Raw genomic sequence first — 11,168 nt, 5'->3', positions numbered from 1 at the left:
ACAAAGGGTTTTCACAACTCAGGTGTCCAGTCAGAAATTCCTGACAATGGTATGCAAGAACGCAGATTGTCCCGCCAGGGTGCACGGCTTTCTCCCTAAGTATGGCACAAGTAGGGTGATAAGTGACTTAGTTAATCACACTTGTCTTATTCCCTGCATCCCTCAGGATCATGCCAACCTTTCATCCACGCTTATTGCTCGGTTGTTTTACGATGAGATAGTGCAGGGCAAAGCTATGGAAGTGAAGGCAGTCCAGACAAAAGTCTTCGCCGGGTTCAAGTACAGAATTTCTTATGGCAAGGCTTGGAGGGCTAAGCATGCGGCGCTTGAGAGGAGATTTGGTTCTTATTTTGATGCATATGACTCTGTTGTCCAGCTCCTCCACACCCTGCAGCAGCGGAATCAGGAACCTATATCGATATCCAAGACATGTTCATGCCAGAGTTCCCAACTGTGAGGGTGCTGCATCGTCTCTTCTTCTCTTTCGGTGTATGCATCAAAGCTTTCAGGCATTGCCGGCCGATGATATGTGTTGACGATACTTTTCTCACAGGCAAGTACAAGGGTCAGATCCTGACAGCCATAGGTCAAGACGGCCAAAATCAAGTCGTCCCACTCGCATTTGCTTTTGTGGAGAGTGACAACATTGAAAGTTGGACATGGTTCTTCAGGCAGTTGAAAATATCAGTTATGAAGGAGAAGCCCAATGTGTGCATCCTTCATGACAGGCATGCAGGTATAGTCAGTGCGATAAGGACATGACAAACCCAGGCCCTGAGGAACAACTTCGGGCTCTAGGCAGTACGCGGTAAGATATATTTTCTTTAAGTAATGTTGTCACATACTTTGACGTGCAATAGACATACATTATTAATCGTCATGGAAATTTGCAGGCTACCTTGGCACACGAACTCTACCAGGACGTGACCATCTTTGGACGATCACTGTCGTCTGGACCTCTTCTTCAGCACCGTCCAGTGCTACAGCCCTTCTTGGAACGAATTCAGAACAAGATACAGACTGTGTACGAGGCTATCACGTGCACCCGGAGAACCGACGTTGTTCAGCACCAGCAGCAGCAGTCGCGTCACTCCATGCACCGACATCAACCACGTCCACGTCTAGCACATCAGCCGACAACCAGGCCACCCCGTCCTAACCAACCTAGCAGTTCAACGTGGCAGCAACCACATCAATATGGTCCCACGTCGAGCTTCGTGTTTTCTCCACAGCCACAGCAACACGGTCCCTCGTCGAGCTTCGTGTTTTTTCCACAGCCACAGCATCACGGTCCCTCGTCGAGCTTCGTGTTTGAGCCAGAGCAGCCGTCACAACCAGCAGGTAAGTGTCTTCATTTTTATTGTTTTCAATATTAATTGAGGCGACCTCATTCTTCATGACTAAACGTTCCATCGTGCAGGAGCCTACGGATATCATGCGTCTATGTCAGCATCACATGATGCGTGGGGGAGTGATCAACATCCCGAGGAGAACATACATGCTCAAATGTCGCAGCACACCCAGTGGATGAACATGTATTCGACTCCTCCACCAGGCCCCACACAGGATACACAGCATGACCAGGGAGAGTCTGAAATTCCTCCTCGTAACATTAGGTCACCTAACAGGTTGGGATGGTCGCCGCTTCCAAATCCGCCTCCCCGCCAGGCCAGACATCGTCACTGACGCTTTCATCTATCAGTAGAGACATGACCATCTACTTATGTATGAGACTTATGTATATTCTATGTATGAGACAAATGACTATGTACTTATGTATGAGACATATGCCTACTCTATTTTAGTACTTTGTTATCCGAACTACAACATCGTATTTAGATAGAACATAATGCTCGTACAACAAGACAGTATAAACAACTAGATAGAACTACATCTAAATTAACGGTACATACGACTAAACTTACAACATACATCATAAAAACTACATGAAGTCATCATCGTCATCCTCCGTCGATGCAGAACTCTTGCCCTTCGAGGATGCAGAACTCTTACCCTTGGACGATGCAGAACTCTTGCCCTTCGAGGATGCAGTACTCTTTGTTGGGGAACGTAGCAGAAAACAAAATTTTTCCTACGGTTTCACCAAGACCCATCTAGGAGTTCATCTAGCAACGAGTGATTAGATGCATCTACGTACCTTGTAGATCGCGAGCGGAAGCGTTCAAAGAACGGGGATGAGGGAGTCGTACTCGACGTGATTCGAATCACCGAAGATCCTAGCACCAAACGGACGGCACCTCCGCGTTCAACACGCGTACGGAACATCCACGTCTCCTCCTTCTTAATCCAGCAAGGGGGGGAGGAGAGGTTGAGGGAGATGGCTCCAGCAGCAGCACGACGGCGTGGTGATGATGGAGCTGCAATACTCCGGCAGGGCTTCGCCAAGCACTATGGAGGAGGAGGGGGTGTTGGAGAGGGAGAGGGAGGCACCAAAGGAAAAGGTAAGAAGTCCTCCATCTCCCCACTATATATATAGGAGGGACAAGGGGGGGCGCCGGCCCTAGGAGATCCAATCTCCTAGGGGGTGCGGCCAAGGGGGAGGAATCCCTCCTCCCCAAGGCACCTAGGAGGTGCCTTCCCCTTCTAGGACTCTTCCTCCCTTGAAACCCTAGGCGCATGGGCCTCTTGGGGCTGGTGCCCTTGGCCCATGTAGGCTAAGGCGCACCCCCTACAGCCCATGTGGCCCCCCGGGACAGGTGGCCCCACCCGGTGGACCCCCGGGACCCTTCCGGTGGTCCCGGTACAATACCGGTGACCCCGAAACTTGTCCCGATGCCCGTAATAGCACTTCCTATATATAATTCTTTACCTCCGGACCATTCTGGAACTCCTCGTGACGTCTTGGATCTCATCCGGGACTCCGAACAACATTCGGGTTACTGCATATACATATCCCTACAACCCTAGCGTCACCGAACCTTAAGTGTGTAGACCCTACGGGTTCGGGAGACATGTAGACATGACCGAGATCGCTCTCCGGTCAATAACCAACAGCGGGATCTGGATACCCATGTTGGCTCCCACATGCTCCTCGATGATCTCATCGGATGAACCATGATGTCGAGGATTCAAACAACCCCGTATACAATTCCCTTTGTCAATCGGTATGTTACTTGCCCGAGATCCGATCGTCGGTATCCCAATACCTCGTTCAATCTCGTTACCGGCAAGTCACTTTACTCGTACCGTAATGCATGATCCCGTGACCAGACACTTGGTCACTTTGAGCTCATTATGATGATGCATTACCGAGTGGGCCCAGTGATACCTCTCCTCATACGGAGTGACAAATCCCAGTCTTGATCCGTGTCAACCCAACATACACTTTCGGAGATACCCGTAGTATACCTTTATAGTCACCCAGTTACGTTGTGACGTTTGGCACACCCAAAGCACTCCTACGGTATCCGGGAGTTACACGATCTCATGGTCTAAGGAAAGGATACTTGACATTGGAAAACTCTAGCAAACGAACTATACGATCTTGTGCTATGTTTAGGATTGGGTCTTGTCCATCACATCATTCTCCTAATGATGTGATCTCGTTATCAATGACATCCAATGTCCATAGTCAGGAAACCATGACTATCTGTTGATCAACGAGCTAGTCAACTAGAGGCTCACTAGGGACATGTTGGTGTCTATTATTCACACATGTATTACGATAACACAATTATAGCATGAATAAAGACAATTATCATGAACAAGGAAATATAATAATAATGCTTTTATTATTGCCTCTAGGGCATATTTCCAACACTCTTGCCCTTGGACGATGCAAAACTCTTGCTCTTTGACGATGCAGAACCCGGAAGCGGCGGCATGAAGATATCATCTTCGTCCTCGCTCTTCTCAGTCCATAAAAATGGATGCTTTTCTGCAGTCCTTCTGAAAGTTTCACTCTCCGGCTCCACTACCTTCTTCCACCTTGCATGCAACCTAAGAAGTTCTATACGTACCTCCTCATAGGTCCTTTCAGGCCACCCAGACATACGTAATTCGTGAGCCAACTCATTCATTATGGTGTCACTACCGGTGAGTTCGTCCCATGGAACTATCCTATTATCCATCCTGAAATCGGTAGCTAGCCTCAGAAGAGTCCTGCTCATCTCAGGGTGAAAACTACGGTCAAAAGGATAATGGGACATCTCAACTACACTACACTGGAATGCTTATCCTCCTCTGTCTGAAGGGGGTTTTATAGGTAGGGATGAGAAAATGGCGGGAAAGAACGACTGCGGTATTGGCGGGAAACGATTGGCGGGAAACGGGTGGCGGGAAAGAGCTGGCGCGAACATATGGCGGGAAACGGGTGGCGGGAAAGAGTTGGCCCGAACATATGGTGGGAAAGAGTTGGCGCGAACATATGGCGGGAAAGAGTTGGCGCGAACATATGGCGGAAAAATATTACGGGCAAAGGATTGCACGAAATACGTCATAGTTTATAAAAAAAATCCAGGAAGAGTTCGGGGAAAAAAATGATAGTATGCACCGGTCGGTCCACAGTAGGCCAATTAGTCCCTGTCGGCCCGCAGCTGGCCAATTAGTCGCTGTCGGCCCACAGCAGGCCAATTAGGCTCTATCGGCCCACTACTGGCCGACTAGACCTGAACTGGTGGCCGACAGGGCCGACTAGGTCCACTCGGCCGGTTGCAGGCCGACGGTGTATTATTTTCGAAAATTATTTTTTGAGCGTAATATTTGTGCAAATTACTAAAAAAATGTATTATTAAAAAAAAATAGCTCAAATTTAGACATCCATAGATTCTTTCCTGTTGCTAGGTGCAGGCCAGCCTTTTCATCACGTAATGCTGAAAACCCATGGCCATTTTTTTCCATTCTTTCTTTCTGATGATGATATGACCTCTGCGGCCTAGTTTGGCAGTATTCACAAACCTTGGTATTGCAGTGCGTGGGCAACAGATACTACAGTTTCTAAAAACTGCATTTTTCTCAGTTTTCCGTAAACTAGGCTGGTGCTGTTTTATCGTAGTTTTGACTGATCCTCTCCATGGTTTCATGAGGTTTTGACCGTAGAAAGTCGTGGGAGCAATCAATCATGCTACACACGCACATGGAATTGTGTTTGGGCCTTTTCGGTTCAAAGGATTTTAACGGAGATTGACAGAGATTGTGGAGGATTAAATCCCCTACAAGCCAAATTCCCCTCCAATCCTCTCCAAACCCCTTGGGAGGAGGTTGAACCGAACAAGGCCTTGACAGGCTCAATCAATTGAGCAGGGTAGTGCATACCTTTTTCGTGAGCTTCATTTGTCCATGGTAACAGAGAAGATGGATGAATTCCACATGAGGACGGGTGGAAGACGGACTCACGAGAAAAAAATTGCAGGGGAGAGCAAATAACACTCGCGTTTTTCTGTTTACGAAAAAGAGGTCCCAGCCTATTTTTCCAATATAGCAAAAAAAACCATGGTTTCAAGAAAACTATAGTTTCTAAAACTGCTGTACCTATTCATGCCAAACACATCAAAGTATTTAAAACAGTGGCTTTATTGAGAACCATGGTATTTCTTGTAAAACTGCAAAAATACTTTGTTGCCAAACGCAGCCTACATGTTTACAACTTGTACTCTCTCTGAGGTCCTTTTTACTCTGTGTAGTATTAGATTTGCGTAAAGTCAAAGTTTGCAAAGTTTGACCAAATCTGTATTAAAAGAGTATCAACATCTGCAATACCAAATATGTTAGGATCCAGCTAGTTGATTCACTCAATTACCATGATCTAGCTGTTTGGAAGAGGAGCTCTACGGGGAGAGGAAGAAGGAACCACACGCCTCGCCAAGCCTACGCCGAAGCCCACCCGGCCAAGCCACCTCTACACGATGCCCTCTCCACCTATTTGTACTTGTTGTCCCTTGTCCTTCCAAGCATGCCTGGCCCAAGCGTGATGGCCCGTCGTCTGTACATTAGGCAGAGTCGCTGACGAAATATATATACTATGAAACTACAATTAATAATGAACCAAACAATATTGATTTGGCATTCTGAATGTCGATACTTTTCTCCATTGGTTTCTGGTTTGGATTTGGTAGAGAAGCAAGGGCGACTCAGCAAGCAAGAATCACCCATCAAGGCGCGATTTGGAGTTATTCATACGGTTTCTAGCTGGTCAGAGGTACATGACATTATTCTGGGAAATGATTCCAGCTAATTGTTGCTGGGTGTCCTTATCACTCTTTTTTCCTCTGCCAACAAGGCTGACACCAAATCATGCACATGACACATGAAATCTCTGTTGTGGCCATTTTATTTTCAAAATGGAGGCAAAATATTTGTCTCATTGGTTAATTAAGAAGAAGATACTAGTCCAGTTAATTTACAGTAAATCAGGTAAAACCGATACAAACTGACTGTAAGAGGATTACTCACAAAACATGAAACCCCACGACCTCACAAGCAACCTACCAAACGCTCCAGACACAACAGCTCTAACCCCCAACACTTGTATAACACAACGGAACCCCGGTCAAGTACACCTCAACAAAAGGCAATAGGCAACACCAAAACCACGGTAATGACCAAAACCATGAGGACGAGACATGAACCCGAAGATCATCCATCAAGCATGAGTGGCTTCTCCTTTTGGATGCTGGTCGGAGGGCAATTGCCCACCTTATTGTTTCGCCCCCTGATTGTCGTTCCCAGCAGGAGGCAAGCAACCACCCTTCCCAATCCAGGGCTAGGAACCTCCAAGTTGTTTAGCACATCGCAAAGTTCTTTTGCGAAGAGAGAATCAACATTATTTGCTGATGGGGTGGAGTTTGAGCGAAAGGCACAAAGGCCCAGGCGTGTTCGCCTGCACCTGCTCCCATGACAATGGCGAATCCTAAACCACACATTAGGTCGCCGGCAAGTGCACATTTGTATGCCCCACTGTAGGATGAAAATAGAGCGGAAACGGGCGAAATTGGGTGCATAAACCCCCAAAATAAAAAGGAAATAAATATTATCGAAAATGAAAACAAAGCGAATACCGAACGGTCATGAAGACAAAAGCGAGTGTACACCGTGACTAAAATACCCCATGAAGCATAGAAAAAACACAAGAAAACCAACAATTTTTTAAACTTTGGCAACATAAAAACTTGAAGGCATCAAGCAACCAAAAGCACTTGCATGGTAGTGCAACTCAAACCACAATAGTGCTTCAGTGACACACTCACGTTTAGGGGCGTAGATAGGCCCCAGGCCACCCTGGCCTTTGGCCCGGGGCGTGAGCCTAAAACCTAGGCTTGTTTATTCCTACAGTCGTGTACTATAGTATACTATAGCCACAGTGCCCTGAAGTTGGCCCGGGGCGTGTCGATATTCTAGCTGCGCTACTGCTGACGGTAGTAGTAGTAGGGTCAAACATGGGCAATTCTTCTCATTGTGTGTTCGTTGGGCTATAAAATAGCCATATGCGAATATTCATATCTGAGCTCAGGCTCATCCGCGCCCGGTGAAGAGAAAATTCACAAAAAATACTAAAAAGATATCAGATTTTTTTATGGAAGATAATTTGGTGCGTGAGGTTCGTGTCAAATTTCAGATCATTTGGACATATGAGCAACTCTCAGCAAAAAAAGACAAATTGGATCAGAACAATACATGAACAGTGAACTTTTTCACATACCCCAATTTTTTCTTTTCCGTCGAGAGCTACTCAGATGTCCAAATGATCTGAAATTTGAAGCGCAGCTCACACACCAAATATCTTCCATGCAAAAAAAATTCAGAATAATTTGATTTTTCTAGTATTTGTTTTGTACTCCCTCCGTAAACTAATATAAGAGCGTTTAGAATACTAAAATATTGATCTAAATGCTCTTATATTAGTTTACAGAGGGAGTATTTTCTATTCATCGCGGGTGCAGCTGAGCCTGGGCACCGAATCGGCTTGTCCAGCCATATGCCCATATTTTAAGTGGAAAGTTCTGTTTCCATGCTTGTTCGCTGGAAAACGCCGTTTCATTTCCACGTAAAAAAATCCTCTTCCATTTCTGTTCTTTTTCATTTTCCCTCTCCGTTTCTGTTACCCACCAGAAAAGCTGAAAGTTTCATCGCCATTTTCATTCCTACTCCAGTAGTAGAGGCAAACCAAGGCTACACTAGCTTCTGAAGCTCAGGCATGATCTACAACATGGGAGCCAAAACCGCAACGATAGCCCCGCCCTCAGCCGTGGACACTAAAAGCCACATTGATTACCCCGTGTCTTGAAATGATTTTGTTTGTATGATCATTGTGTCATGGATTACACTTGAGTTGCCTTTCCATTTGGGATCACTTCTTATAATTGCGAGAGTGGTTCCTGTACTGTACTGGTATTGCTACAGAACAGAGTGGTATACTCTATACTGTCCCCAGGTGTTTCCATTTGGGATCATTTCTTATATCCAGTGACTGATCATAGTTAAGATGATTGGAGGCAGAATTTCCAAGATGTAAAATAAAATCACGCAGAGGATGATAAACAAAAAATAACATAGTTGCTTTATTATTTTTATTGATTACTCAGTCGAATTAAGAGGACGGATACTCTGCTAGACATGGCAGAGGATGATAAATAAAAATCACGCAGAGAATTTTTATTGCGCACGGATGCTACTGGCTAGTTCGCTAGCACAGTGAGATAGAGAAAACAGTAGGGTAATGGTGGATTATGGCTTTGCGGCGGCGTCCATGGCGAGGATGGTGGAGAGGTTGAGCGGGTGCATGTAGTCCGGGGAGCCGGCCATGAACTGGCTGACGATGATGCGGTTAGCCCTCTCGGTGGGGTGGAAGTTGTCCCAGAAGGCGAAGAGGGAGCGGTCGGGGCAGACGCTGGACATGGCGGTGCACAGCCCCACGCCGTTGTACGGGCCCTGGCCGCAGCACGCCACCTTGGACGTGACGAAGCCGTACGCCGCCGGGGCGGAGATGAAGTCCATGTGCATCCGGTAGGCGTTGACGGCGACGAACACGTCGGCGCCGAACTGCGCGTTGAGGTCCTTGGTCATCTGCACCAGCTGCGGGTTGTAGAGCGCGGCGGCGCGCTGCAGCTCCAGGTCGCACTCGCCGTTGGCGCTCCGCGTGGCGAGCTCCGCCGGCGCGCAGCCGATCGGGCCCGAGCCGGTGACGAGGACGCGGCGGGCGCCCAGGCCGTGGAGCTGCTGGAGGATGGTCTTGTACTCGGCGATGAGGTAGCGGACGTAGTCCGGGAGCGCGAACTGGCGGGACCTGGCGGAGAAGGGCAGCAGGTAGTAGTTGTTGACGAAGTCGTTGCCGCCGAGCGTGATGAGCACCAGCGCGCTCCGCACCAGCCGCTGCGTCGCAGGCTCGCCGATCAGCCGCCGCACCCTGCTCTGGTACTGCTCGAAGTAGCGCAGCTGCTTCTGGATACGGATGATGTTCACCTGCAACGCGTTCGTTCGTTGCTTGTGTTTGCAATTTGAGGCAGGTGCTACAAGAGGAGAGGTACGAAGTAGCTGACTGAGCTTACAAACTGGATGCCGGTGTCGTTGAGGATGCCGACGCCGGCGGACGCGAAGTTGGCGCCGCCGAGCAGCTTGTGGCCGTCGAGGTGGGGGCTGAGGTAGGGCAGCACGGGCTCGGCCCCGAGGTGCTCGCTGATGATGTCAGGGACGTTGAGGCCGTTGGAGAAGCGGCCGGTGGCGCGGTGGGTCGGGTAGTCGAGGCCGTAGGGCGGCGAGTCGGCCCGCGCCGTGGTGGCCAGGTAGTTGTTGTTGCCGCTGTCCACCAGGGAGTCGCCGAACACGAAGAAGGGGCGAGGAGCGCTCGCCGTTGCTGCTGCTGCCGCCGCCGCCGCTACCATGGCTGCTGCCATCACGAGGAGGAGGCCAAGCGCACCCATGTCCTTGTGTAGCTTGGCTTGGTCGCTGCTAGCTAGTAGCTGCTCGATCGACTGCGCCTTGCACTGCATGGTATGTCCATGGGTAGCTGTATTTATAGCCTGTGCAGTGCACAGCATGCGTCGCTGCCGATGGAATGCGTTGGCCATCTTGAGTAGTTTTCATGGCAACTTTTTGAGGACCCTCGAGAGGGATGCTCTATCTTTCGGTTTACCATAGTACAATCCACGAGAAGGCTATACTCATATCTGAGATGGGATCGTGCAGCATGCAGGGTTGCTTCTGATTCTGATGTGAGCTAACGAAAACTTATGCTGACAGTGACCTTAAGATTCCATTGAGGCGACAATGACCTTTGTTCGGAACTCGCTGGTATCACTCTCAGCACAGTATCACTCTCAGGACCTATGCCGACGGCCCTAGGCCGTAGGCATAGTCCGCGAGTCCGGTAGTGAATGGGATGCTGCACCATGCAGTAGGCCTTCTGATTATGATGTTAGCTAATGAAAACCGTATGTTGACAATGACCTCAAAACTCCATTGAGGCGACAATGACCTTTGTTCGGAGCTCGCTCCTGTCATTCTCAGCACAGTATCTAGTGCCAGGGGAAACTGAAGTGAATGACACTTCTATGCATGATGCGCGCGACTTGTGATTGATACACGCCCGAGATCACCACGCATGCATGATGATAACTACTCCAAGATGGAGGCCGCATCATATCTCGTATTACTGTCCTCTTGAAACTGGCACACGACACCAATTATTACCATTTGCTCCATTTCCACCGACACCAGTAACCTGACAGTAAAAGAGTAAGGAAAGGCAGATGTACGTACATGCCATACGTGTTGCTACCTATACACTTTTGTGCATGTTGAATTGTGGTCGAAAGGCTAGGTGTAATTGCAGGCCTATCTCAATACAGGAGAAGCTGTCCTTGCGTAACAAACCGGCACCGCGTTTTTCAGGCCATTTAATCGGATTCCACGGTTCCCCTTCTTCCTCGCTTCATGTCTGCCCACCTGCCCAGCCCGGCATACCATAGATAGATAGGAGCCCCGACTCAAACAAATCGGTGAATAACTGCATGCACACATGCCGCCGCCCGAACGCCGACTCGAACAAATCGGTGAATCATCCATGGAAGAGCTGCTTTCCATCCGGTTATTGTTAAGTGCTGTCGTGTTACTGTATTTCAGTGCAGAAAGCAAATCAGAATATGCATCGACACATTGACAGTATAGGAACTCAGATTTGCGAGAGAGAGAGAGAGAGAGAGAGAGAGAGAGAG

General features: G+C 48.4%; 1 protein-coding gene across 1 annotated transcript; it reads right to left on the bottom strand.

The window, feature by feature from the left end:
• Positions 1-8,492: 8,492 nt before the first annotated feature.
• On the bottom strand, positions 8,493-9,959 carry LOC123103966 (GDSL esterase/lipase At5g33370). The gene is made up of 2 exons (XM_044525673.1): positions 9,504-9,959; positions 8,493-9,417 (listed from the first exon to the last, which is right to left on the bottom strand). Exons 1-2 carry the CDS (start codon positions 9,942-9,944, stop codon positions 8,683-8,685), a joined length of 1,176 nt encoding a protein of 391 aa, XP_044381608.1. The 5' UTR covers positions 9,945-9,959; the 3' UTR covers positions 8,493-8,682.
• Between the last annotated feature and the right edge of the window lie 1,209 nt (positions 9,960-11,168).

This window comes from Triticum aestivum, chromosome 5A (assembly GCF_018294505.1).
Source record: "Triticum aestivum cultivar Chinese Spring chromosome 5A, IWGSC CS RefSeq v2.1, whole genome shotgun sequence".
NCBI lineage: Eukaryota > Viridiplantae > Streptophyta > Magnoliopsida > Poales > Poaceae > Triticum > Triticum aestivum.
Note: the sequence above shows the minus strand (reverse complement) of the source record. Positions and strands in the feature narration are given on the sequence as shown.